Source organism: Leucoraja erinacea, chromosome 10 (assembly GCF_028641065.1).
Source record: "Leucoraja erinacea ecotype New England chromosome 10, Leri_hhj_1, whole genome shotgun sequence".
Lineage (NCBI taxonomy): Eukaryota > Metazoa > Chordata > Chondrichthyes > Rajiformes > Rajidae > Leucoraja > Leucoraja erinaceus.
The window spans coordinates 21,636,416-21,662,234 of record NC_073386.1 but is presented as its reverse complement, the minus strand read 5'-3'; the positions used below and the strand labels follow the sequence as shown (position 1 = coordinate 21,662,234).

The following is a 25,819-nucleotide window of genomic DNA, read 5'->3' as shown; positions in this document are numbered from 1 at the left end:
ATAGTGCCACGCATCTACATAAGGGAGACACATTGCAATGGCTAATTAATCTCTATCAAACCACAAATCTTTGGGACGTGGAAGGAAACTGGAGCACAGGGAATACTTGCAAAATCCACTCAGATAGCACTACAGGTCAGGATTACACCAGTCACTGGAGCTGTGAGGCAATAAGTCTGCTAGCTATGATGCGATGCTACTACCAAGGGATATGGTCAATGGGTCGTTTGTTACTTGTGCATATTGTTTGATACGCCATCCACAGATGCCATACATTTCCATGCAAAGTTTTCAGTTGATAAGAAGAAAACATCTGTAGCCTGCAACCTGGGAACAGAAGAGAAAACAAAGATTTTTTGGCGGGGGGGAGTGCTAGTCAGTCTAATCCAAGTTAGACCACAGATAGACTATTGTGTATAATTCAATCACTGCCTTACAGGAAAGGCATTAGGTAGCGTGAAGAAAGTACTTACAAGGAAGTTGCCAAAACTAGAAAACTGTATTTTTTCTATGAAACAAAGGTGGATCAATATAAAATGTTGAGAGCCTATACATAATGGATCTGGTTCCCATAACAGTGGCCAGAGGGCATAGATTTTTATTAAGTGGCAAAATAATTAGAGAAATGTTAAAGGGTTTCTATATTACTGATAATGAACAATATCTACTAAGTGAATACATCTTAACATTAGAGAGCAGCAACCAGTTTGGTGAAAGGAAATTTTCAAACAGTGGAAAACTGATGAGGGTTTGTTCTAACTCCAAGAAGAACATTTCTTCAGAAATATATCTTGTGTTTGTTACGTTTGATGGGATCAAAAGGAAGAAAACTAAACAGAGTTGGCCACAATTTCACAATAAGCATTCTCTAGAATGCTTCCAAGAGCCTGGTCTATAATCCAACCAAACCACACAGTTCTGTGCTCATAGACGTTCTGTGATTAAGATTCAGTCACATGGCGAACACTCATTAGTTTCCAGGTCACAACACATGTCCATTTATTTCATGCCTTGGAAACGCTCCATGAACATTGCATGAAAATTGTTATATAACAGTGCCATCCAGTGCAAATGCAGAGAATTGCAATCCAAGAAGGTGGTGTCAAAACCAATAGTTCAGTTTAATCCAAAAAACATTTCATTCATATAAGATAAAGAATTGAAGAATATGACATCAGTGAAAATTGGTTGGAATAAAATCAGAAATTGATTTTTTTTTTTTGTTGACTTTAATGGTATTGCTCTCACCTGAGGCATAAAGTTATAGATTAAAGCTCCTTGCCACAATTTGCAGAGGTCAAACAATCCCTGGGCCCCATCTATTCACGGTCTATGTCAATGATTTAGCTGAAGGGAACAAATGTCAGATTTCCAAGTTTGCTGAAAATACTAAACTAGATGGGATTTTACGTACATAGCAGAATATAGAGGCTTTAGGGATATATGCACAAAATGGAAAAATTGAAAGATGAGAGGTTGGGTTGTGCTAATGTTAAAAAGGAATATTGCTGAAGGTCAACATGTAGGTATAGCACATAATAAAGAGGGCAAATGTTGTCAGCTTTATTACCACGAGGATTTAAACACAGCAGCAAGACGTTCTTGTCGCAATTATATATGGCTTTTGGGAGACTGCACCTGGAGCATTGTATAGTTTTTGTCTCGTTACTTCAGAAAGGGTGTATGTGCCATAGAGGCAGTTTAACAAAGATTCACCTGGCTGCTTCCAAGGATGGCAGAATTACCATATACGGTCAAAACATTCAAAATTCTTACAGCTTGTCTGGTTAGCAACAGGAATAATTTTATTCAGAATAAAATTAGAATTTATTTTGACCAAAAAAAAAAAATAAATAAGAGTTGGGACTTTTCATCATTCAAAACACAGAATATTAGACCTGGATTTTAAAGGAATCAAGACATATGGGTATTCTGTGGGAAAATGACACCGAGGTAGAAAATCAGATAAGAACTTGAATGTCAGAGCAGTTGAAGGGCTGGATTTCCCTCACTTGCTCCTATTTATGGTCTTAATGAAGCTGTCACTCTAATGCAGAACTGAATGCCTGAGGTATTGGTGGAACTGCCACATGGTCACCTATTCGATTAGATGATAAACCATCATGCCTGAGCATAAAAGAAAAACACAAAATATTATTTCTGGAGCAAAAATGTTTTTCCGGCCAAGTCTTATCTCTCTTGATTAACTGCACTAAGCAATCAAATGACCATAGATCATTTTATTATTTGAGAAATCTTTACGTGGATATTGCTGGTTTATTTCTATCATACGAGAGTAATTTTGTGTACCTTCGATCGTCCAGCATCTGCAGTTCCTTCTTGAACACAGAGTAATTTATTTATTGGTTTAAAATCAATTTGGGACATCTCACATACTGGAAAAATAACAAATGTGCAGAAGTCATTTGATTTAAAATAAAGGTAATTTAACTTATGCAGACCCAAATCTCTTCCAATTTAGATATACCTGTATTTGTAAACACTATCTATTAATCCATGTATTCCTACTGATTACAACTTGCGCATGAAGTCCCACCAGCTTCATCTTACAGATGTTATCAGACCAACTTCAGTCAACAGACAATAGACAATAGGTGCAGGAGGAGGCCATTCGGCCCTTCGAGCCAGCACCGCCATTCAATCTGATCATCGCTGATCATCCACAAAGTATTAGAAAAAATAGAAAATGACAGGAATTTGAACAGATCATTCAACATATGAGGAGAGAGAAACAGAGAGATAATCATTCATGGCAATAATCTTTTATCAGAACTGAAAAATTGAGAGTAGAAGTTTTAAACAGCAGGGAGAAAGGGAAAAACAAAGAAAGGCACAGAAAGACTAAACCTGTAAACAGCCAGTAGAAATTGATGAAGGTACAAGAAAAGGATGACGGTATAAGACTAAACAGATGGTAATGAAACAAGTATGAAACTAAAAGAAAAATGAGTGGAGGAACGGCTGTGCCATTATGTGAAATTGTTACATCTGCAAGACTGTTATCTGCCTGCTTGGAAGATAAGAGAGCTGAACCTTGAATTTACAATAGAGATCATTGGAAACGGAAAAATCAGACTGGGAGTGGGACAGATAATTAAAGTAATGGGCTCAGGGCTATACCTTTGCAGTAAAAGCTGGTATTTCTCACAGCAGTAGCCCAATCTTGAATCACAAAGGCATAGAAAGCGATGAACTGAATGCAAGTAAAAGGGATTAGTATAAGTACATAGTTCGCATGCTAACCGTGAGCCCTCTGCTGTAGAACTCTATGACTCTAATCTCACCGTGGTGATTGCTGAGTAGAGGAAACCATATTGTGAGAAGTGCTCACTGTGTACAAAAATAAATAAAGCAAATCGCTGTCTCACCTGAAAAAGGGTGACCTTGGACATAAAGAGATGAGGCAAAAAGGCAGTTACACAACAAGATATCAAGGGTAGAGGATGAGGGATAGGAGGAATAAATTAGATTCACAAAATAAATGGTCATTTTCAAATTTTGACTACTGAAGGAAGGAAAAGGTGAATTCAGTGATACAATCAGTGACTATGAATGATTCAATGAACCCGTCTGAAGAAGGGTTTCGGCCCGAAACGTTGCCCATTTCCTTCGCTCCATAGATACTGCTGCACCCGCTGAGTTTCTCCAGCATTTTTGTGTACAATGAATGATTTGCTGTATACAATACGATAGAATTTTATTAATCCCAGGAAGGAAATTGATCTGCCAACAGTTAAAAAGTCATCGCAGACTACACCATGACAGAAGGGGGAGGAGTTGTAAAGTTTGATACCCACAGGGAACGATCTCCTATGGTGTTCTGTCCTGCATCCTGGGAGATTGATAGGATAAAATCCAAGGATAAGGAGGACACTATTATGTGGCGTATCCTCACATGTATTATGTGAGGAGAATGGAGGGAGAAACGCAGGAAAAGTCACAATGAAGGAAATTGTACTCTGCTGGAGAGAAGAAGCACTGGTACGGAAAGTGCCACAATTACAACAAATATAACCCATGAAACAAGGGAACTAATTTGTAGGAGGAAATTGCAGATGCTGGTTTACACCGAAGATAGACATTTAATGTTGCAGGACAGGCAAAATTTCTGGATAGGAATGTGTGACATTTCGGGTCAAGACCCTTCTTCCAGAACTAATTTGCATAGCCACGTTTGGAGTTTGGAGGCCGAAAGCAGTTCTGGTCACCCCATCACAGGAGGGATGTGGAAGCTTTGGAGAGGGTGCAGAGGAGGTTTTACCAGAACGCTGCCTGGATTAGAGTGTTTCTGCTACAAGCAGTGATTGGATAAACTTGGATTGTTTTTTTCTGGAATGTCAGAAATGTTAACCAACATGAAACTGAAATAGTAACAGGGAAAGAGGTGACTGGTCAAGAATGTGGACTTGGTACATAGGATCAAAGGGCCTTATGAACTTATTCCGGCTGTTAATCCTTATGTTGTTGGCAGCATGCTCTCAGAACAAACATTATGGGCTGAAGGGACTGTTTCTAATGCTGTGCTTTACAGTTTAATGGTTCTATTCTTTATTATTTGAAGAGTAGTTTGGAATTTGATTAAGCACCAGAACCATCAAACCAGTACTAATAAAATAACAATTTGGGCTCCTCCTTTCTCAACAGCACATTAATTTTGAAATTGTGAGATATTATTATATAACTATAAACACCACTTTCCTTCCTATTGGTTTCTGTGCATCCTGCCCAATAATTAATAGACTTAAGATATTAAACTCAAACACATATTTCAGTGCATTTATTTGAAAACTTCTGATCATTAAAAATATACAAAATGTTTATCATCAGGTAAAAAGATGCCCCACATTGAAGCAATGTTATTTATCTTCTCTTAGAAACAGATGACCGTCATCTCTTAAGGGAAAACAATGACAAAATAGCAGATGGCATACAAAGCAACCAATAACAAGTTGCAGTCTATATTTACACTCAAAGTTATATAGGCCTATTATACACAGAGCAAAAACCTTCATGATCAATATTAACATAAAAATTCTCAAAATGTTTCTTGAGACCTGTGCTAATAGCACAGCACATAACAGGATCTCCCATTCACACTAGACTTTTTTGGAATACACAGCAAGTAAAATGTATCAAACAGCCTCAATAAAATTTCAACATCTGTTTGACAAAAATATACAAGCAAAGTAAGAAGTTGAATGAACCACCACTTAAAGTCCATTGACAATTTTTCAATTCTACTTCTCTTTTCCTAAGTTACCCATCGTCCAATAGCTAACAGGGTAGAAGGGGCAAGGGCCTGGCCAGTTTCTCATGATGTGGTCAATGACCAATTGCAAGTTGTGTCTGGAATTTATGGTAAGACTTCACCCTGTGATTAATCCTCCCTTCCAATAAACAGAAAAAAGAGGATCTGGTTTTTATTTAGCAATTCTTACAAACAGTTCTTCTCAGATCAGGGGAGATTGTAGAAGGGACATTTTTTTTTGCTCCAACCATCTAGTGATTTTGAGCACCGAGTCTTGCGGGAGACACAAATGCGACTTCAAACAATCTTTATGTTGTGACAGATGGAAAATATCAGTACAAAAGACTACAGGATCTGTGTAAAATAATGACGAGGTAAATACAATATGCACGAAGCAAGTTATTAATGTGTCAGAAACATGACCTCTGAGTATACAAACTGTTAACTGATTTTGCAAATAGCAAATAAGTTTAAAAAAAATGTATACAATGGGTAGATTTTGAAAATGCATATAAAACAATGCCATTTGTTCTTCATACTTGTGCAAAAATTATTCAGATGGGCAAGAATTAGTTGCCAGAGTTAAATGGCTGTGAAAGTAGATGGACACATCATGGACTTCAATGGAACCAACTCTTTGGAGGTGAAACAAATACTTGGCCTTGTGCTGCATTTAAAGGGAATCCTGGCTCTCCAACGTGAAAGATGAAACACTTTCTGGCTAACTACAGAGGCTTGATTGCAGCAGGTTGGAAAAAACTGTTAATTGAGAGCTGTTGTCCCTGTACCTCTTTTGGTGCTCTGCGTTTTCTTCCTTTTTGTTTCCCCTCATGTTTTTCAGAGCCACACTGTAGCTTTTCACCCTAGAGAGGGATTAAAGAGCAAGTTGTACATTACTTTTAACTGACATGGACATTCTAAATTAGCTGCTCGATGAAAATATATATGGCCATAATGCATGTGTAATTGTCCCAGAATCAATTCAACATCTGATTGATTCATTGAAAGATTCAACATGGAAGCAGGTCTTCGGCCAACCGAGACCATGCCGCCCATCGATAACCCATTCACTCTAAGAAGGGTCCCAATTCAAAATGTCAACTATCTATGTTCTCAGAGGTGATGCCTGACCCACAGAGTTACTCCAACACTTGGTGTCCCTTTGTGTAAACCAGCATTCCTTGTTTCTACCCATTCATCCTAGTTCTATGGTATCCCACTTTTGCATCCATTCCCTACACACTAGAGGTAATTTACAAAGATCAAATAACCTACAAACCTGCACATCTTTGGGAAGTGGGAGGAAACCAAATCATCCACAAGAATGTTCCATAAGAACGTGCAAATTCCACAGAGAGCACCCGAGGTCAGAATAGAAGCTGGGTCTCGGGCGCTGTGAGAGAGAGTGTCGCTGTACCACCTTATTTAATTACATAGAAATTTATAGTCAAATCAATATTTATACAAAAGCTGAAGGCAAGATCATTTTCTTTCTCTCTGGATTCAGGCCAAATGTTCTATGGTTCTCATCACCTACCCAAAGCCATCCAATGCAGTACAGTCCCGACAACGAGCTGCCAGCATTCCTAAACTGCACTGTTCAGTTGGTCACGTGAAAAGCTCAGTCAGAGTAAAACCTTTCAGAGCCGTTGCATCTACTTTAAATAATGAATCACAAATTGTCAAAAGAGAAATGAGGAAGTGCCAAAATAAATTACAACTGCTACTTTACCTTGGCCAATTGCTTCTCATTCACACTTGAGTGTTTAAACAAACGAAATACCTGAAAGTATTTTGAAAAGAAATAACACAATGAATTCTAAGCCATATTGCAAAAAGGTAAATCATTTGTGCTAAGTGAATAATGATGTCCATGCTCTGACTTGTTACTCCAAACCCATTACAGTTCAAACAACTCATTGCTCATAGGTCAAGGTATTGAGTGTGTGAGTTGAGACATCATGTTACAGCTGTACAAGACATTGGTGAAGCCACATTTGGAGTACTGTCCACATTTCTGGTTGCCCTTCCATGGAAAGGATGCCATTAAACTGGAAAGGGTGCAAAACAGATTTATGAAGTAGTTATAGGGTCTGGAAGATTTGATTTAAAGAGAGGCTGGAGCATTGAAGGCTAAAGGTTGACTCTACAGAGGTATTTAAAATCAGAGAAGGTAAATAGTTTTGTTTAGTTTTGTGCGTAAACAGGCTCTTCGGCCCAACAAATCCGCATTGACCAGCAATCCCCGCACATTAACACAAGCCTACATACACCAGGGACAATTTACACTAATACCAAGTATACAAACCCAAGCCAATTAACCTACAAACCTGTACGTCTTTGGAGTGTGGGAGGAAATCGAAGATCTTGGCGAAAAACTCACACGGTCACATGGAGAACGTACAAACTCTGTACAGACAGTGCCCATAGTCAGGATCGAACCCAGGTCTCTGGTGCTGTAAATACTGTAAGGCAGCAACTCTACCACTGCGCCACCGTGCCACAGACTTTTCTCCATGGCACGGGACTTTATACGTTTCAAGGTCAGTTTATTGTCACATGGACCAATTAAGGTACAGTGATATTTGAGTTACCATACAGCCATACTAAGTGAAAACCAACAAGACACACAACCCCATAAAAGTTAACATAAACATCCATCACAGTGGATTCCACATTCCTCACTGTGATGGAAGGCAATATTCAATCTTCTTCCTCTTGTTCCCCAGCAGTCGGGGCAGTCAAACCATCCGCAGTCGGGGCGATCAAAGCCCCCAGAGCCGAGGATCGAAGCCCTCATCGGGGTGATCGAAACTCCCGCGTCGGGGCAGTTGAAACTCTCTCTCGCATGGAGCTCCCGAGTCGGCCTCTTCTTACCAGAGACCCCGGGCTTCACAATGTTAAAAGTCCACAGGCCCCCGCGGTTGGAGCTTCGATTTCCAGTCTCCAGGAAAAGCCGCCAACTCCACGATGTTAGGCCGCATTGGGGACGGAGATATGACACGGGAAAAAAAAACGCATCTGCGTCAAGGTAAGAGATTGAAAAAAAGTTTCCCCCAACCCCCCCCACATAAAACTAAAGGAACACTAAAACATACTTTTAAACACATACTAAAAATAACAAAAAGAAAAAGGACAGACAGACTGTTGGCACTAGAAGACATAGGTTTACGATGAGAAGGGAAATAATTAAAATCCAAGGGGCGACTTTTTTCCACACAGAGGATCATACATCTATGCAACGAGTTGCAAATGGAAGCAGGACAGGCATGTACAATTACAACATTTAAAAACACTGGGGCAAGTGCATGGATTGGAGACGTTGGGAGGGATATGGGCCAGGCACAGGCAAGTGGGACTTGCTCAGTTAGGCAACTTGATCAGCAGGGATAAATTGGGACAAAGGGGCTTATTCCCGTGCTATTCAGCCCTATGCTCCCTCTATGCCAAAATACTGAATAAAAATTGTGTCTTATGCCAGGCAGCAGAGGTAACAATGGGCCTCTAGCCCGTGACCTCAGTTGGACAACCGCAACACGCTGATAGAGTACAGAAGTACAGATGTATCACAAGGAACTTAATTTATTCCAAGTGAAGCTCTATAACAGTTGCACACTCAAATATCGAAAGCTTATGGTTCAAAGTCACAATTTTTGTAACACAATTTAAAGTAATTCTAAGCACAAATTAAGAAAAACTACTTACTCCAAGTAGCTGGGCCTGTTCAGCCCCATATTACTATGATGACCATTTTTAACTTCCTCTCGTGTGTGTGTGTGTGATATATATGTGTGCATGTGTCACACACACACACACACACGCTGTACTATATTTGTGTATTCTGTTCTGCTACTTCATGTAAGAACGTCATTGTTCGACATGGGACAAATGACAATAAACTCTTGACTTGACAATCACCTTCTACTAACTGCTATATAATGCAGAAAGAAAGTTTTACTTTGTTGAATCTGTGCCAACTTTTTCAAAGAACAATTATACTTAAAGATAGGTGTCAACTCAAGATGGTGTTAACATCTTCATGGTGAAGACCAATGTCACCGAGTACACAGTGCCCTGCTCAGATGTGGCTAAATCATTACGGACTCTCAAACCATTAGCATGGCAACTAATTTAAGAAGTTTAAGAAGGAACTGCAAATGCTGGAAAATCGAAGGTACGCACTAACGCTGTTCTCCTCTGTGGAACCCAGTCCCTTTTGTTGCAATTTAGTGCTGCCACATTTATCCAGAGTTTTTACCTTCTTCATGGAAGTGGGCACAGCTGATTGATAGAATTCCGCCTCAGAAACCCAGCGGAAGCAAGGCTGTTCTCGGTCCTCCTGCATCACAGTATCACCAGATGCGTCACTAAATGAATTACTGTACACCAAGTAGGTTTGATGAATATGAGAAAACAAATGTACTACCTATAAAAAATGAATAACAAAAGGGAAAATCCTTCTTTAAAGACATGAACATTGGCTGTTTCAGATTAATAGAACCTCAACAAAGACTCAAAGGAAGACTTGTCACCCTTCATACAGAAAATCAAGAGGCAACTGCTTGGCTAAAGGACTTTGCATTCGCTAAATAAATAAAATTAATAGAACAGAAAAAATACTTTGTGTAGGAAAGAACTGCAGATGCTGGTTTACATCCAAGGTAGACACAAAATGCTGGAGTAACTCAGCGGGACAGGGAGCATCTCTGGAGAGAAGGAACAGATGACGTTTCGGGTCGAGACCCTTCTTCAGACTCAAAATTACTTTGGTATTATAAATATATAGCAAATATAAAAATGAAATTAAAGTATTTTAAAAACTTAAGTCTTTTAACCAACAAAATTTGAAATCTGATGTAATTTGATGATTATTATTTAATTCTGGATTTCTGAACTTCCACTTAGTGTCAAAGGCACGTCCAACTCACCTCCCCAATATTCTGCAAATGTGTATCAGTAACTAGATTTCCCATTAATTCTGTGAGCCGATCAAAAATTATGCATTTCTGCTTCTTTTCCTTCACCTCAGTCCGCAATAGAACGCTGGGGAACTCCCACATCCCAGCCAAGAGTCCTGAAAAGCGGAAAGATACGAGACAGTGAGCGAATGGTCTCGAGTAACCAGTTTCTGCATAATGTCAAAAAACAAAGATTGGATGCAGTTACTATTGCAATTACTGATCCTCTCCAGGTTATGGACAGCCCATACATATGATCGAGCAACTGGGACATTGGCAGAATAGATTTGCTGGCTGTCGCAGGCATAGTCTTCCTTGTGGAAACTTGGATCATGCCAATATCTAAATGGTCGAGCTAAACACCCTGGTTGTTGCTCTTGGTTGAGCATTGATCTGATTAAATACATTTCTGGATGGCCACATTTCCAGCTTGCAAACCTTTCCGGGTACGAATTGTTCGCAGGAACAGAAACCTGTCGTAACTGGGGGATGAGCTGCACCTACCACTTCCTCCCTGGTAACATTTCAATTACTCATTGAAAACGACCCATTGACTAGGACAGAAACCATTAATATTGCAGTTTTCTAATACATTTAATTTTCATAGTTCTGCAAAGCTTTATCTGGAGATATATTCTCCCCTCAGCCAAACAAGTCACTTATATTCAACTATTTACTTTGCAAAATCTGTGCTTTTTTATTTCACAGCTCTGACGGACTCCATTAATATTTTCTCACAACCAGAGGGGAATTAACTCCAGAAACAGGGAGCATAAGTAGTTTCTGTCTTATATACCATTGTTAGAATGCTCAGGGGAGGTGAAAAGTGTTAGTGTCTCAGAGTTTATTCCCAGCCAGTAGCTCCCATCTGAACTGCATTTTGGAGGCAAGTACCCCCAGTATGAGGTCACTAACAAATAGAGCATTTAGAGTAACTGACTGGTTGATTGACTAATTTCTCTCCTCTCCTTTCCCAGTTGCCATCCCACCAAATATTTTTCAGCTGGCAGTAGATACCAGAGTTGGGTCTCTGAACCAAGAAATATTCTTCTGTATCGTCATTATCCCTCCTCCGAGTCACCACACAAGTCAGCGTGTGCTCTATCCGTGGTGGTTTCTTTGTGGGTTTCCTTGGAAAATTCATTACTCCGAGATCACTAACCCAAGGCTCCTTCTCAGGCAAACATAAGGGGCAGTTTCCTCCACCACCTGCAACATTAGACAGAAATACAAATCTTACTTTATCTGACAAGCACAAAAGGACTGCTTTGCAGCAGCATTAGCGAGTAACATGCTCTGGCTCAAACTTACAGCACAAGGGATCAAAATCACTACATTGTCAGGGCTTGGATCAAGTAACAGCAATCTGTTTCGGAAAGTGTTTAATCTGAACACTCTGGGCTGGATTCCTGCCATCGTAACTCCCAGAGTTTTAAAGACTGTGTGCTCATGCTATTGTTCCCACAGAATAATGTGGTGGGATCAGAGAGGATATTTTTTTCTTTTGCAATTCTCCAAATGGTGTGTTTTCAATCTGAGTCTGAACACAAAAATCCCCCCCACAGGATTTACTTCTAAGCAAGTAAGCGATAAAAATATTTGAAATGGAAATCAAAGGGCAAATTCTTTCAGTAATTCTCAGACACCTCCCAGTGTTTGGCTGAGAAAAGGATTTCAAACTAAACAAATGTTTAAAAACAAATCAAACATTTCCAATGTCTACAATATTTGCAGAGGTTCTAAAATGTATGAAATCCCCTCCACTCCACCCCTCCATTATATCACCAGTGCTCAGTAAATCACACATAATATCCATGATAATTCTCACCACACTCTTCAATATCTGGGGTGGAGGAGATCTGTGAAGCGGTATTACCCAGCAGTCTCTTTGAAACCATTTCCCGTTCCTTTATAACCTGAAAAAACACATACACAAATGATAAAAAGGCTCAGTACACCCCAAACTTCCCATCACTCAGCAGTTTTCACAGATTTAGGAACCCCCCCCCCCCCCCCCCCCACAGTATTTTACAGCTGATAAAGCACTTTTGAAGTGGTTACCATTGTAATGTAGGAATTCATTACTACACTCAATCATAACTACACTTCAGAAATTCAGGGAATCACCTGAAGGAAACTGTTGGTTATCTTCTAGCCCCTAGTTTCCGCGTTGTACAATTTAAAAAGCAAAAGATTTCTTCCAACATTTCAAGCGACATAGGGTTTCAACATTTCATTTTAACATGGATCACTAAACTCAGCAAACCCCAAAAAAGGGTCAAAGTCAACCAATGCTTGGGAATGGACAACTTCTTTGCCCAGGAGTAATTGTAACTCTGATGTGCTGTTTTGCAGAGGTAACATCTATAACCCTCAACCAAAATAATTCTGAATCCCACTCTCACCAGTTCATTTACACCGAGATACTGATCAGCCATGATCATATTGAATGGCGGTGCAGGCTCGAAGGGCCGAATGGCCTACTCCTGCACCTAATTTCTATGTTTCTATGTTTCTATACTATGAACACTTAGTTGAGCCACTTGGATAATTGTGTCATTTGCCATTTTTAATCCACAGAAGTGAGTCTTGGGTGAATGCAAGGTGTATCATGTATAAGAAACTGGGGTTGCTGTGAGATTTGGTAAGTTTTGGAAGTTGTTCCCAGGGAATAAGAGCGAGGGGAAAAGATTTGGTTTGCAGTGGAAGGAAACATTTCAGAATGTGGGGATATTAGGAACAGGTTGACCCAGAAGGAAATATCTGGTAGGGTTTTGGCCCGAAACGTTGCCTATTTCCCTCGCTCCATAGATGCTGCCACACCCGCTGAGTTTCTCCAGCACTTTTGTCTACCTTCAATTTTCCAGCATCTGCAGTTCCTTCTTAAACAAATATCTGGTAGAGCAGTCACTCATTTTTGGGATGAAGCAACAACATGGGATGGGGAGGGTTGAGACAATGGTTGAAGGGTGAATTTAGCAAATGGCATCACCAACATGTGAACTATGCAGGGAGGTTCCTCAGATGTGGAAATTCTAATAAGATTGTGGGATACCATTGACAAAAAATGCAATGAAAGTATTTTCCTGAGGAATAAAGCTGTAGAATTCACTCTGGTAGACTTGTAGACGGGGTATACTTGTCGGAGAATGAAATCTTTGCTTTCACTGAACCCTTGGAGAGTCCTGGGTCACTCACCGATGCTTACAAGTGCCACAAATGACAAAGACAATCAGCTGATAGTCATGAATGTGCTGCTTCTTAACTATCTTATGTACATACTCCAAACCTACCTGTTGGTAAGCTCTACAGTGGGTCTGAACAGGACACTCTGCACAAAGGGGAGCTTTGGGAGTACAAACTGTAGCTCCCAGTTCCATCATAGCCTGATTAAAGTCTCCTGGTCTGACCAAGTCCACCAAGGTATTGGCCAACATCCTAAATTGTAACAACATGAAGATCAGGTTACAAGTATGCATATTTTGTGCCTCTCTACTGCGATACAATCTTTTACACAGTCGCGAACTTTTCAAATCTAGTTACTGCAAGTTAGTTGTTTTTCCAAAAACCTTAAAACCTTAAGTTTTGAGTTTTAGTTTAATGAGAGGCACAGCATGGAAACAGGCCCTGTAGTCCATGCCAATCATCTCGTGCTATGCTATCCTACTTTCGTATCCACTCTCTACACATTAGGGGCAATTTACCAAGGCCAATTAATCTACAAACCCGCACGTTCTTTGGGATGTGTGAGGAAACCGGAGCACCCAAAGGAAACCCACGTGGTTATAGAAGAACTCCAAAGACAGCACTCGAGGTCAGGATCGAACCCGGGTCTCTGGTCCTGTGACCACATGGGTTTCCTCCAGGAGCTCCAGTTTCCTCCCGCATCCCAAAGAAATGCATATTTGTAGATTAATTGACCTCTGTATATTGCCCCCAATGTGTATGAAGTGGTTGTGAAAGTGGGATAACATAGTACTAGTGTGAACGGGTAAACAATGATCAGCATGGACTGGGTGGGATAAAGAGATTGGGACTAATAACAGTTATAACTGCTTCCCGGCTGCATTACCAGAGCTTAGGCAATCATAGACAAGTGTGGGATGGGAACTTGACTTTCGCCCAAGAACAGGAACTATAGTACAACATTTTAGGGCAAGGTAATTTAATTTTTTTCTAAAAAAAAAAAAAAAAAAATGTATATTTAGGAAAAGACCTTGTGAGCATTGTGCACTGCAAAAAGCAGGTTTAAAATGTCTTCACACCCAAGGCATTTGGACAGGTACTTGGAGTACTTGGACAAGGAGAAGAAGGATACAGGCCGGATGCAAGCAAATGGGATTAGTATTGATAGGCATCACGATAGACACAGATGAGTTGGGTTGAATGGTCCATTTCTGTGATGTACAACTCTGTGACTAACTTTTTAATTTAAACATTGAGTTTTTCTCTATTTATTGTGAACTAAACAAGTGCTGTGCAGCACTAATAGCCACTCATATTCTCTGCAAGCGCTCATGAAATTGGGTAAAAGCACTTTGAAACTATGATCATATGATCAGCCATGATCATATTGAATGGCGGTGCAGGCTCAAAGGGCTGAATGGCCTACTCCTGCACCTATTTTCTATGTTTCTATGAAACCAGTGGGTTATGGTACTATGGAATCTTGCATTATGCGCAGAGCTGTGCCAATCCTGTTGCAAGCTGAACAAAAAAATTGCCAGACATTGTATTACTCGTCTCATGGCAGCCAGAGAACGGTTACATAAAAGGCTGCAACGGAGGTGAGGGAATAGACTAGGTAAGATCTCCCGTGTGTCCAAGCCCTATTCCAGGCAATGGTCTACCCTCAATGAAGCTCATGCTGCCGGAAGATCCGCCCCACCAAAAGATGGGTGCATGCAGTTTAGCAGTGAATTTTACAAAATGGCTGCAAACAGTGAAATTGATTCAACTATAGATACAAGGAATGCAAATGCCGGCTTACAAAAAAAAAGTCCTGGAGTAATTCTGCAGATCAGACAGCATCTTTAGAGGACAAAGATATGTGATATTTTGAGTTGGATCCCTCCTTCAGACTCAAAAAGGTTCCCGACCCATAATGTCGTCATCTATAGACTCAATTATCCTGTTCAGAAAGGTGGAGACTAGCAGAGGCCTTGTGCTAGGCATCAATCTCCCTTTGGTTATTATCTCAATGTGCGATATGCTTCTAGGTTTTGGTGAGTGATCAACAATGGTTAAGGTTATTAAGGAATTCTCTGTGGAATTCTCTGCCACAGAAGGTAGTTGAGGCCAGTTCATTGGCTATATTTAAGAGGGAGTTAGATGTGGCCCTTGTGGCTAAAGGGATCAGGGGGTATGGTGAGAAGGCAGGGATGGGATACTGAGTTGGATGATCAGCCACGATCATATCGAATGGCGGTGCAGGCTCGAAGGGCTGAATGGTCTACTCCTGCACATATTTTCTATGTTTCTATGTTATGGCTCATGTCTCAAAAGCTCTATTTTATGGAAGGAATGAGGGAAACATGAGCTGTGCTAAGATGGCTCATCATACAAGTGCCCAGGCCAATCTCCTGATGGGTTTGATTTCACCCCAAATGATCTCCAGAGTGATCCAACACAGTTAGAATCATTAATGATGTGCAATTTTTGCATAAATCAACCCAAACAAATTGATCCTGAATGTAGTGTGTTTGGTCATTAAGACTGTGCTATGCTTCTGATCAATAATTGTGCTACATTAGCAAGAAACGTGCAATTCTCACCAAAGGGCTTCAGTCACTGTTGGGCTAGTACAGTCTGCTCCAATCGCTTTTGCACGACATAGAACTCGTGTTACATTCCCATCTACCACACCAATCACCTACAAGGGGCAAAGAATAGGCTAAATCTTCATTCTTGCATTTAAAAAAAGGAGTTATGTTTCAATTTATTGAAAATAAATACATCATGATTTGGAATATCATTGAATTTTCTATTTTCTAAAATATAACCTTCAAATATAAAGTTTCTTATCTATTCTCATGTACTTTTGTGCTTATATTTATTCTGTTACTTTTGATATTCTTTTGCTCAGCTATCTAGGACTTAATGTATAATTTGGAATAATCTTGGAGAAAATATACCTCTGAGATATTGCAAACAACCACCTATGTCATTTTCTTTCTCAACCTAAAAAGTTACCCTCTCATTTCTCTTTTTATTCCTCCACCTATCCTTATTTCACCCACAACTTTAGTTCTGAGGCCTTTAGGGGAAAAACTACAGCCATAACAGTAATGGCCATTGTCTTCCTGTATGGTGAGACTCAACATACCTTAATATAATGCTTTCCTTATTCTATGATTTGATAATTGAATTGAATATTTTGGATGTGTACAAGGGAGAATATTGTCCCACTTGAGGATTCTATATGAGCAAAATATGGGAAATGTATTACTAAAAAGGTTAGATATACGATATAATAATCATGGGAGCCAGGTAAACACATTTAGCCAGAAGTGTCACAGTTTTCTTACCTCTTCAAATGCAATTGAGGCAATAGCAGCAGCTGTGTATCTCCCAACTCCAGGTAGCAGCTTTTGCAGCTCTTCTGCACTCCTTGGCATTTCACCTTTGAACTCTGATGAAATCTATGAGAGAGCGAAGGAACTTAATGACTCCATTCCTCTGCAGGAGATCAGCAAAGTAAGACACTTTTCCTCTTGAGTACTAAGAATTGCTACAATGTCAAAGAACAGGGTGGATAACATTCAGACAATTCCACAATAACGTCTGTAAAATGGCCCACTCATTAGTACAAAGAATGGACCAGATGGACTTTAATCCCCTCCTCTCCTAGCGATGATTTGCATGCCTTGCTCAACACAATGCTTTTACAGCTCTCTAACTGTGATCTGAAACGCACAGCACAGATAAATATTAATACACTTCCTATATGAGAACTCTGTATCACTTACCAATGCAAGATACCTTTTCTTAAAATATATATTCATCAAAAGCACAACACAGCAATAGTGTAAGGCAGGCACAAAATGCTGGAGTAACTGTATAAGCCTACCTTCTGAGCTCCTTCATGCAGTCTTTTTCCCCTGGAGTAATATCCAAGACCGGACCACATTTGATTAACTTCCTACAATACAACATTAAGAAGACAATTTACTACAATGCAGCATGAAATGCCTAAGTAAATATATTGCGAGAACAATTTGAATATCACTGTTGCTATCTCCAGGCCACTGCAGTGGAACTGTAACCAAATGAACACATTATTTCTGTAAAGCTGGAAAATTATTTAGCGATGGGTTAAGCTCCAAAGTTAAAAAAAAATAATGAAACCCAGATTTCATTATTTTAAAATAAATTTTCTCCAGTCATGGTCCAATTCTTAGTGTGAAAATTGAAGTCTAGAAATTGGTTGATTACATTTTATTGTGCTAAACACTGTATTGTGTATGAAATGAGCAGTGCTTATTAAGTTTCCCCCTTAACCCTTCCTCTCCATATACCTGTCCAAATGTCTTTTGAAAGTCATAAACTGTATTTACTTCCTCTGGTAGCTCGTTCCAGATAAGCATTACCCTCTGAATGCATAAGCTGTCACTGCTCTTTTAGATGTTCATTTAAAATTTCTCCCTTCTCACCTTAAGCCTATGTCCTCTAGTTTTAGAATCCTCTACCCTGGTAAAAGATTGCGAGTGTTCACTTTATCCATGCCCCTCGTTATTTTGTACACTTCAATAAGGCTGCCTCAATCCTTCTAAACTCCATAGAAAACGTCAGAGTGTACCTAGCCTCCACCTATAATTTAAGCCCACAGATCCCAGTAACAATCTTCGTGAATCTCTTCTGCACTTTTCTTGCATTCTTGCAACAAATGCATCTTCGTGAATCTCTGAATCTGAATCTGAATCTGTTCCCTTTTGGCAGATGATGTTGGGAGGGATGGGTGAGGAGTGGAGGGGAGGGGGCTGTCATGAGTAATACTACATTCGCTGTCTGTAAATGCTTCCTCTTTGTGGAAGCCTGGAGCACAGACAAATCCTCTTGAGCTTGGGAGTTTTGAGTAGCCAGCTAACTGTGAATGGGAGAACTCATTGGCAGTACCCTGGAATGACCCTGTGTTAAGAAACCTGGTGACCCTGACGTCCATGGAACAAAAGTCCAGGCACATGTGCAAGTTTTGTTAGAGATTTCAGTGAGAACAAAAAATGCAAATTAGTTGATATTAGTTGATTGCCTATTTTCAGATGAAATGCATATTTCTCTCCCTTCCTTCTTCCCCATCCCCCAATGCCACACAGATAGCCCAAGATAGAGTGGATGTGGAGAGGATTTTTTCCAGTAGTGAGAGAGTCTAGGACCAGAGGTCACAGCCTCAGATTAAAAGAACGTACCTTTAGAATGGAGATGAAGAGGAATTAATTTAGCCTTAGGGTAGCGAATCTGCGGAATCTGCAGAGCAGACTCGATGATCTGAATGGCCAAATCCTGCTTTTATATCTTATGATCTAACAAAGTTCCAACAAGTTATGTTAAACACTACAGTTTAAATTGTTTCTGAGCTGCATGGAGACACACATAGTAAGACCCAGTTAACTTAATAGGGTTGATTGGCCAGATGCACACAGCAGTTGGCTACTAAGGATACCCATACACTAGCACTAATTAAATTGCCTGTTAAGCATGCAAATTGAATCAGTCGCCACAGGTGGTTGGTGTACTTTAAACCAAAGTAAGCTAATGGCCACCTGTAGCTCACTGTTCATTATTCATGCAAGTGAAAAAAAATTGTGAACAGCCATGTATGAATAAACATTTATCATGAAGGCATCTGATGTGACAGATATTAATGATCCAAAGTGAATCGGTGGCATACAAAAAAAATCCCTTACCTAAATCCAGACAACAAATGGGTCCATTGTCCAGCCTGAGCAAGCTACCACAACTTACTTTATGTAGGTTTAATATTATAGGAAATACGAGCCCCTGGAAATGGCTTTCATGTTTCATAAGCAGAAGTAAACAAGGAAGCGTATATAACTGGAGTAATAATACAATGATATTCATTGTGTGAAGCACTTCAAACTATTTCAGAAAGATCTCATAAAATGGTGTGAAACACTCAATTTCTTCAGTCCTTTTGGAACACAGGCTTATTAAAAGACATGCACTATAAAAGGCGTACTCCGTGCTAAGCACAAGGCACCTTTTTTTTAAGTCAGGGACCACCACAGAAAACTTGAGTAACACCCAAATCAAGGACTGCATGGGATGAGGGAGGGGAGCGGGTGGGGGAAGCAAAGGTATTTCAATCGGATGGAGATTGCCGCTTAGGGCAAATGTGGGAAGTGCTATGGGTGGGGCAGAATGAAGACAATCACGCAGCATGAGTTATTGTCGTACTGGAGATTAGCATCTGAACTGATTGCAGCTGGTGGAGATGGAGGCGAGGATGAACCCAGTAATATAACAAGAATTATCTTTGTTAGACAAAATGTGTAGGAAGGAACTGCAGATGCTGGTTTAAACTGAAGATAGACACAAAAAGCTGGAGCAACTCAGCGGGACAGGCAGCATCTCTGGAGAGAAGAAATGGGTTGAAACGTCACCTATTCCATTTCTCCAGAGATGCTGCATGTCCCGCTGAGTTACTCCAGCTTTTTGTGTTTATCTTTGTTAAACACAGCCAGAGTTACAATAATAAAACCCACATTTCCCTGGGATTGCCCGGTAATGAGACTGATGTCTCTGGCTTCTCTCTCTGCATGCAAAGTATTGATGTGATGCACATATAGTCACACTTAGAAATGTCCGATTGAATTTCTGGAATAAGGCAAAATGATCCGGAAATAGTTATGGCATATCACTCCAGGAAAAGTTCTAATGCATTCATTGCCCTGAAGTGCCAGACAAACAACAGCCAAACCACAGTAGTCACACTCACCAAATTAACAAAGCGTTTCCGATACGTTGAATCATGGCTTATATTCATCAATTACTTACATGAAAAAAATAACAAAAACACAACTGATTTTCAGATTTCATGGAAATTAGTAAGAAGTGTAGACAAACATGCCTTTTACCTCAAGGGTGGCTTTGGCCAGGTCCTGCAAGTTTGACCATCTCTGGAAGTAAAAAAATGACAGAATATTAAACCTCGTACTATCTGCAGTAATTAAACGACTTTCAGAATGGGGCCATTGGGAAATTATTTTTTACCAGCATCCATTTGTTATAGTAGTCGATCACCGTGGCAACTTGAGTTTGCTGCAACATAATCTCAGATACCCAAACTGTGAAGAAGAAGAAAGTGAAGAGCAACATTAAATCATTTTTATCTAAAGGAAAAAAAAAGTCTGCTGTTAGGGAAAGAACATGGTTCATCCAACTTGCCTTTTATTTCCCAGAAACACCAGTAACATTGACTAAAATCTGCAATAAATCTATTGGAACCCTGGGATGACAAGGGGGAAACTCTATTGGCATCTATGCTTTCAGGTCATCTCAGCGCTGTTATTAAAACAGGTGCTGACAGTAGGCCAGTTACTTTTCACTGGTGAGAAATATCAAAATGTCAGTAATTAAGCAACTCCAACACATTTTCTGGCAGCCAGGACAGTTCTGGAAGTGCCATGGAGTAGAGGCCAAGAAAGGGTGACGTAAGAAAGGAGAGCAACGGAGTGCAGAGCAACCTACAGGTTAAAGCTTCAATATTTTTGGTGAAAGGTGGGTGGGAATGGGAAATCAAGAACCAAGAATTAATAGGAATAGGAATATTTTATTGTCACATGTGACTAGGCACAGTGAAATTCTATGCTTGCATACACAATGCACACAAAATGTAGCCACCTATGGCGCTGACCAAGTTATAAAGCACGCCAGCTCCCCCTTTTGTTCTCCAACACCCCCCCCCCCTCCCCCTCCAGCAGTTCCCCAACGCTGGGTCCCCATTGTCCTTTGTCCCCTTAATCATTGTTATTTTAATTGTTCAATTATTTGTTAAAGCAGCAATATTCAACCCAATGTCTGAAACCTTTGGGCGGCATGATGGCACTGAGATAAAGTTGCTCCCTTGCAGTGCCAGGGACCCAGGTTCCATCCTGGCTACTGATGCTGTCTGTACGGAGTCTGTTCATTCTCCCCGTGACCTGCTTTGGTTTTATCCGTGAGCTCCAGTTTTCTTCCACACGCCAAAGCCGAACATGTTTATGTGCTAATTGGCTTGGTATAATTGTAAGTTATCCCTAGTGGTCGAATCGCTGGTCGGCATGGACTCAGTGGGCAGAAGGGCATGTAACCATGCTGTATCTCAAAACTAAACTAAACTTTACCCACAAAGGTAAAGACATAAAACTATAAAGACAGCTGTGTGCGCAGCTACAAACAAACAAATGACCTCAGCATCTGACAGAGGAATTTGTCGATACAAAATGACATTATCTTATAGGACTATAGGAGGAGCTTGGAATTAGCTTCATGGTGATGACTTGATCAGGGTGAGCAAAAGTTGGGTAAGCCACACGCTATTGACCCTGCCAAAGAAAACATCCCCATAGGCCCAGGAGCAGGTCTGCCTTCTTGATCAGGGAAAAATAATTTGAAAACAAAGATCAAATGCAATGGGAAGGATTTAAAAAATGTTAAACAAAATTAAAATTAAAATTAACAATACCTGCATAACCTCTTTTGTTCAAATTGGATTCCGACAAAGCCTGGCAAAAAAAGTTCATAAATCAAATTAAACACATACAGAATTATAAATCTTTATTATCTTTAAACAATTCAGAGCAGGATGGGCTGGACAGAATTCAATGCAATTTAGACTTTCAGATCATACCATTCTCCTCCAGGGTAACTCCCTTTTGTTTTTGTCATACCAAGACAGTAAGCTTGCCCGAAATGAGTAGATTTCACCAGGATTTTTAAAAGTATGATATATATTTTCCTTTGGTAGCTCTGCAAAAACAAAAGTCAACAAAGCTAAATTAGAAAAAATTGCAAGTAGAAATTCACATTAGGCAGGAAATGGTTGGGTGGACTGAAGGCTGATAAATCCCCATGGCCTGACGGTCTGCATCCCAGGGTAATTCAGGAAGTGGCTATATAAATCGTGGATGCATTGGCAATCATTTTCCAATGTTCTATATATTCAGGATCAGTTCCTGGGGATTGGAGGGTACCTAATGTAATCCCACTTTTTAAGAAGTGCGGCAGAGAGAAAACAGGGAATTAGAGTTAGCCTGACATTGGTGGTGGGGAAGATGCTGGCGTCAATAATAAAATATGAAATAGCGGCACATTTGGATAGCAGTAGCAGGATCGGTCCGAGTCAGCACGGATTTACGAAGGGGAAACCGTGCTTGACTAATCGTCTGGAATTTTTTCAGGATGTAACCAGGATAATGGACAAGGGAGAGCCAGTGGATGTAGTGTACCTGGACTTTCAGAAAGCATTTGATAAGGTCCCACATAGGAGATTAGTGGGTAAAACTAAAGCACATAGTATTAGGGGTAGGGTGCCTACATGGATAGAAAATTGGTTTGCGGACAGGAAACAAAGGGTAGGAATTAACGGGTCCCTTTCACAATGGCAGGCAGTGACTAGTGGGGTACCGCAAGGCTCGGTGCTGGGTCCACAGCTATTTACAACATATATTAATGATTTGGATGAAGGGATTAAAAATAACATTAGCAAATTTGAAGATGGCACAAAGCTGGGTGGCAGTGTGAACTGTGAGGATGCAGGGTGACTTGAGACAGGTTGGGTCAGTGGGCAGATGCATGGCAGATGCAGTTTAATGTAATAAGTATGAGGTTATCCACTTTGGTGGCAAAAACAGGAAGGCAGATTATTGTCTAAATGGTGTCAAGTTGGGAAAAGGGGAAATACAACAGGATCTGGGGGCCTTCATAACAAGAGGAGTACAGGAGCAAAGAGGTCCTCCTGCAATTGTACAAGGCCCCTAGTGAGACCACACCTGGAGTATTGTGTGCAGTTTTGGTCTCCAAACTTGAGAAAGAACATTATTGCTATTGTGAGAGTGCAGCATAGGTTCAGGAGGGTAATTCCCAGGATGGCAGTACTGTCATATGTTGATAGATTGGAGCGGCTGGGCTTGTATACTCTGGAATTTAGGGGATCTTATTGAAACATAGAAGATTATTAAGGGTTTGAACACGCTAGAGGCAGGAAACATGATCCCGATGTTGGGGGAGTCCAGAACCAGGGGCCATAGTTTAAGAATAAGTGGTAAGCCATTTAGAACGTAGATGAGGAAAATCTTTTTCATACAGAGAGTTGTGAGTGTGTGGAATTCTCTGCCTCAGATGGCGGTGGAGGCTGGTTCTCTGGATGCTTTCAAGAGAGAGTTAGATAGAGCTCTTAGGGATAACAGAGTTAAGGGATATGGAGAGAAGGCAGGAACGGGGTACTGATTGTGGATGATCAGCCATGATCACATTGAATGGCGGTGCTGGCTCAAAGGGCCAAATGGCTGACTCCTATTGTCTATTGTCTATTGACAAAGTTACAGTCCACAAAGGCTTACTTTACATATGGAGGAAAAATATAAAACCGTCTGGGGATATTGGGAGTGACATATATGGTCATACGGAGTGATAATTATTATTGCATCTAAACATTGAATTCCGCCCCGCTCCACCCAATGGCCTTGTTCTGTGCCCTAACCATCTTTTATCTACCTTCTTTGATTTGTTTGAAACATGGTTTCTTCTTTTGAGGAGACATTATCGTGTTTTCTTTTCTCTTTAGTGATGTTCTCCTGCTTTTTACTGAGGCTTTCATCTTGTTCATAATAATATCCTATACAAATATATAATTAATAAGTAGCTCATAGATAAAGGAAACAAAAAGCATGAAGGATAAAATTTTGTTCCTCATTTCCTGAAATAAACGTTACTTGGATGGAAGAGCATATCAAAATTATAATGCATTTCAGAAATATATCTTTGCAAGTACTAAAACATATCCAGTAATTCCATTGTCGGCCCCCAAATGAATTATGTGATAATGAACGTAGGGTACTTTATGTTTTGAGATTGGCTCAGAGGATAACCCTCATGCATGTCATGAGGGTATGGGGTTCTCCAGACATTTGAATACAAAGTCACAACTAGGATGGCACAGTGGCACAGCAGTAGAGTTGCAGCCTTACAGTGCCAGTGACCCAGGTTCGATGCTGACCATGGGTGCTGTCTGTACGGAGTTTGCACCCAAAATACTTATCCCTTACACAATCATTGCTTAGTCACTGCAGTGTCTTTCATCTACAAAGTGTTCTACATTTACTTGCCAAGGCTGATCCAACAACCTCTCCAAATGCCTTGTTAAATCCACATGGACAACATCCACTATCCTACCGATCATCTTCGTCCACCCCTTAAAAAACCCGATTAAGTTAGTATGATGTAATTTCATACAGGCTACATGGCACGATTCAACACAGGTTACTGTTGCTAATCACTTCAATTCTCCATCTCCATTCTGATCTCAACATTTTTGGCCTCATAACACTCTTCCAATAAAGCCCCAAATAGGCTCAAGGAACAGTATCTCTTAACTCTTCATTGATCTCAGCATGTTACAGATTCTGGGACAATACTGAATTCATCAATTGCAGATAGCTATCCTTTCTGACAATCAACCTAGCCAGTTCTAATGCAAGATAATCCGCATGTAACATTAACTCCGTTTTTCTCTCTCCACGGATGTTACCAAATGTGTTGAATATTTCTAGTAATTTCTTATTTCACATTTCCTTTGACTGGTGTGTTTCGCTTCTATCAGTTCCAGCAGAGTGTTTTGTTATCTCTCGACATTCACCTTCCTTTATTTACTTGCCTCTGGATAGATCAGTTGTGATCAACGAGCATTCATCACCCTTTATTGGATGTTATCAAGAGAGTTTATGTCACCTGGACAATTGCGGTCTTTACCCTTTCTCGACATTCTTTCCATTCGCTCAGCAATACATTTTCCCGTTTTTCCGGTTATGAACAACATGCATTTGGTGACTTACCATCAGGATTGTTTTTCTGTTTGTAAATGAGCTGAACAGCTGCAACATAAACTCAACACAGTTCCCAGGAAACAAGATGCATTAAATTATTAAATGTTTATATTAAAAGTTGTTAAATTATTCGATATGTGAGCTACAATTGAAAATAATGGCAGTAGGGAAACAGGTATTCAGTTGCACATGCATATCTTGATATAGATGCGACTCATTCATCTGCAGCACAATAAACCTTACGGCTGAAGTTGGTGCAATGATACAATAGTGTAACAAGTCAGACACCGAGCCGGATAGACCTTATTCAGAGGCGACCGCGTTATAAAAAGGCCCCAAACGAGCAGTTTAGTCGATTACCGTAAAAGAGTACTTGTGGATCTCATTCGACTATTTGTATGGGTAAATTAAAATGGTGGAATGTCAATGTTTCCTCCAAGACAGTTAAAAGACAAGTTTATCCGCGAGTTTGGAGCCGCGGTGATGCCGGGCTGCTGTGGCCAGAACTAGGGCAGCGCTGCTTCTCATCAGGACGCGACGTCCGGAGGAGG

General features: G+C 40.3%; 1 protein-coding gene across 5 annotated transcripts; it reads right to left on the bottom strand.

Moving 5' to 3' along the window:
• Window positions 1–4,774: 4,774 nt before the first annotated feature.
• On the bottom strand, window positions 4,775–25,758 carry mutyh (mutY DNA glycosylase). Of its 5 annotated transcripts, none has more exons than XM_055641674.1 (16): window positions 25,629–25,758; window positions 23,941–24,061; window positions 22,076–22,194; window positions 21,911–21,950; window positions 20,458–20,531; window positions 20,322–20,363; window positions 17,297–17,368; window positions 16,755–16,868; window positions 16,002–16,099; window positions 13,521–13,665; window positions 12,056–12,143; window positions 11,245–11,436; window positions 10,198–10,343; window positions 9,528–9,695; window positions 7,002–7,052; window positions 4,775–6,132 (listed from the first exon to the last, which is right to left on the bottom strand). In XM_055641674.1, exons 2-16 carry the CDS (start codon window positions 24,050–24,052, stop codon window positions 5,995–5,997), a joined length of 1,599 nt encoding a protein of 532 aa, XP_055497649.1. In that variant the 5' UTR covers window positions 24,053–24,061; window positions 25,629–25,758; the 3' UTR covers window positions 4,775–5,994. The 5 variants fall into 5 exon arrangements, with proteins under 5 accessions (XP_055497649.1, XP_055497650.1, XP_055497648.1 ...); XM_055641675.1 differs by having other exon boundaries at window positions 25,507–25,641; XM_055641673.1 differs by lacking the exon at window positions 25,629–25,758 and adding an exon at window positions 25,278–25,605.
• Window positions 25,759–25,819: the final 61 nt, after the last annotated feature.

Excerpts from the sequence above, each read along its gene's own strand:
- mutyh (XM_055641673.1), bottom strand. The coding sequence starts at position 25,325 with ATGTTGCAGCTGTTCAGCTCATTTACAAACAGAAAAACAATCCTGATG. Across the intron at positions 21,951-22,075 it reads AGTTACCCTGGAGGAGAATG|GCTTTGTCGGAATCCAATTT; the intron begins GTATGATCTGAA and ends TTTTTTTGCCAG. Across the intron at positions 6,133-7,001 it reads ATGAGAAGCAATTGGCCAAG|GGTGAAAAGCTACAGTGTGG; the intron begins GTAAAGTAGCAG and ends ATCCCTCTCTAG.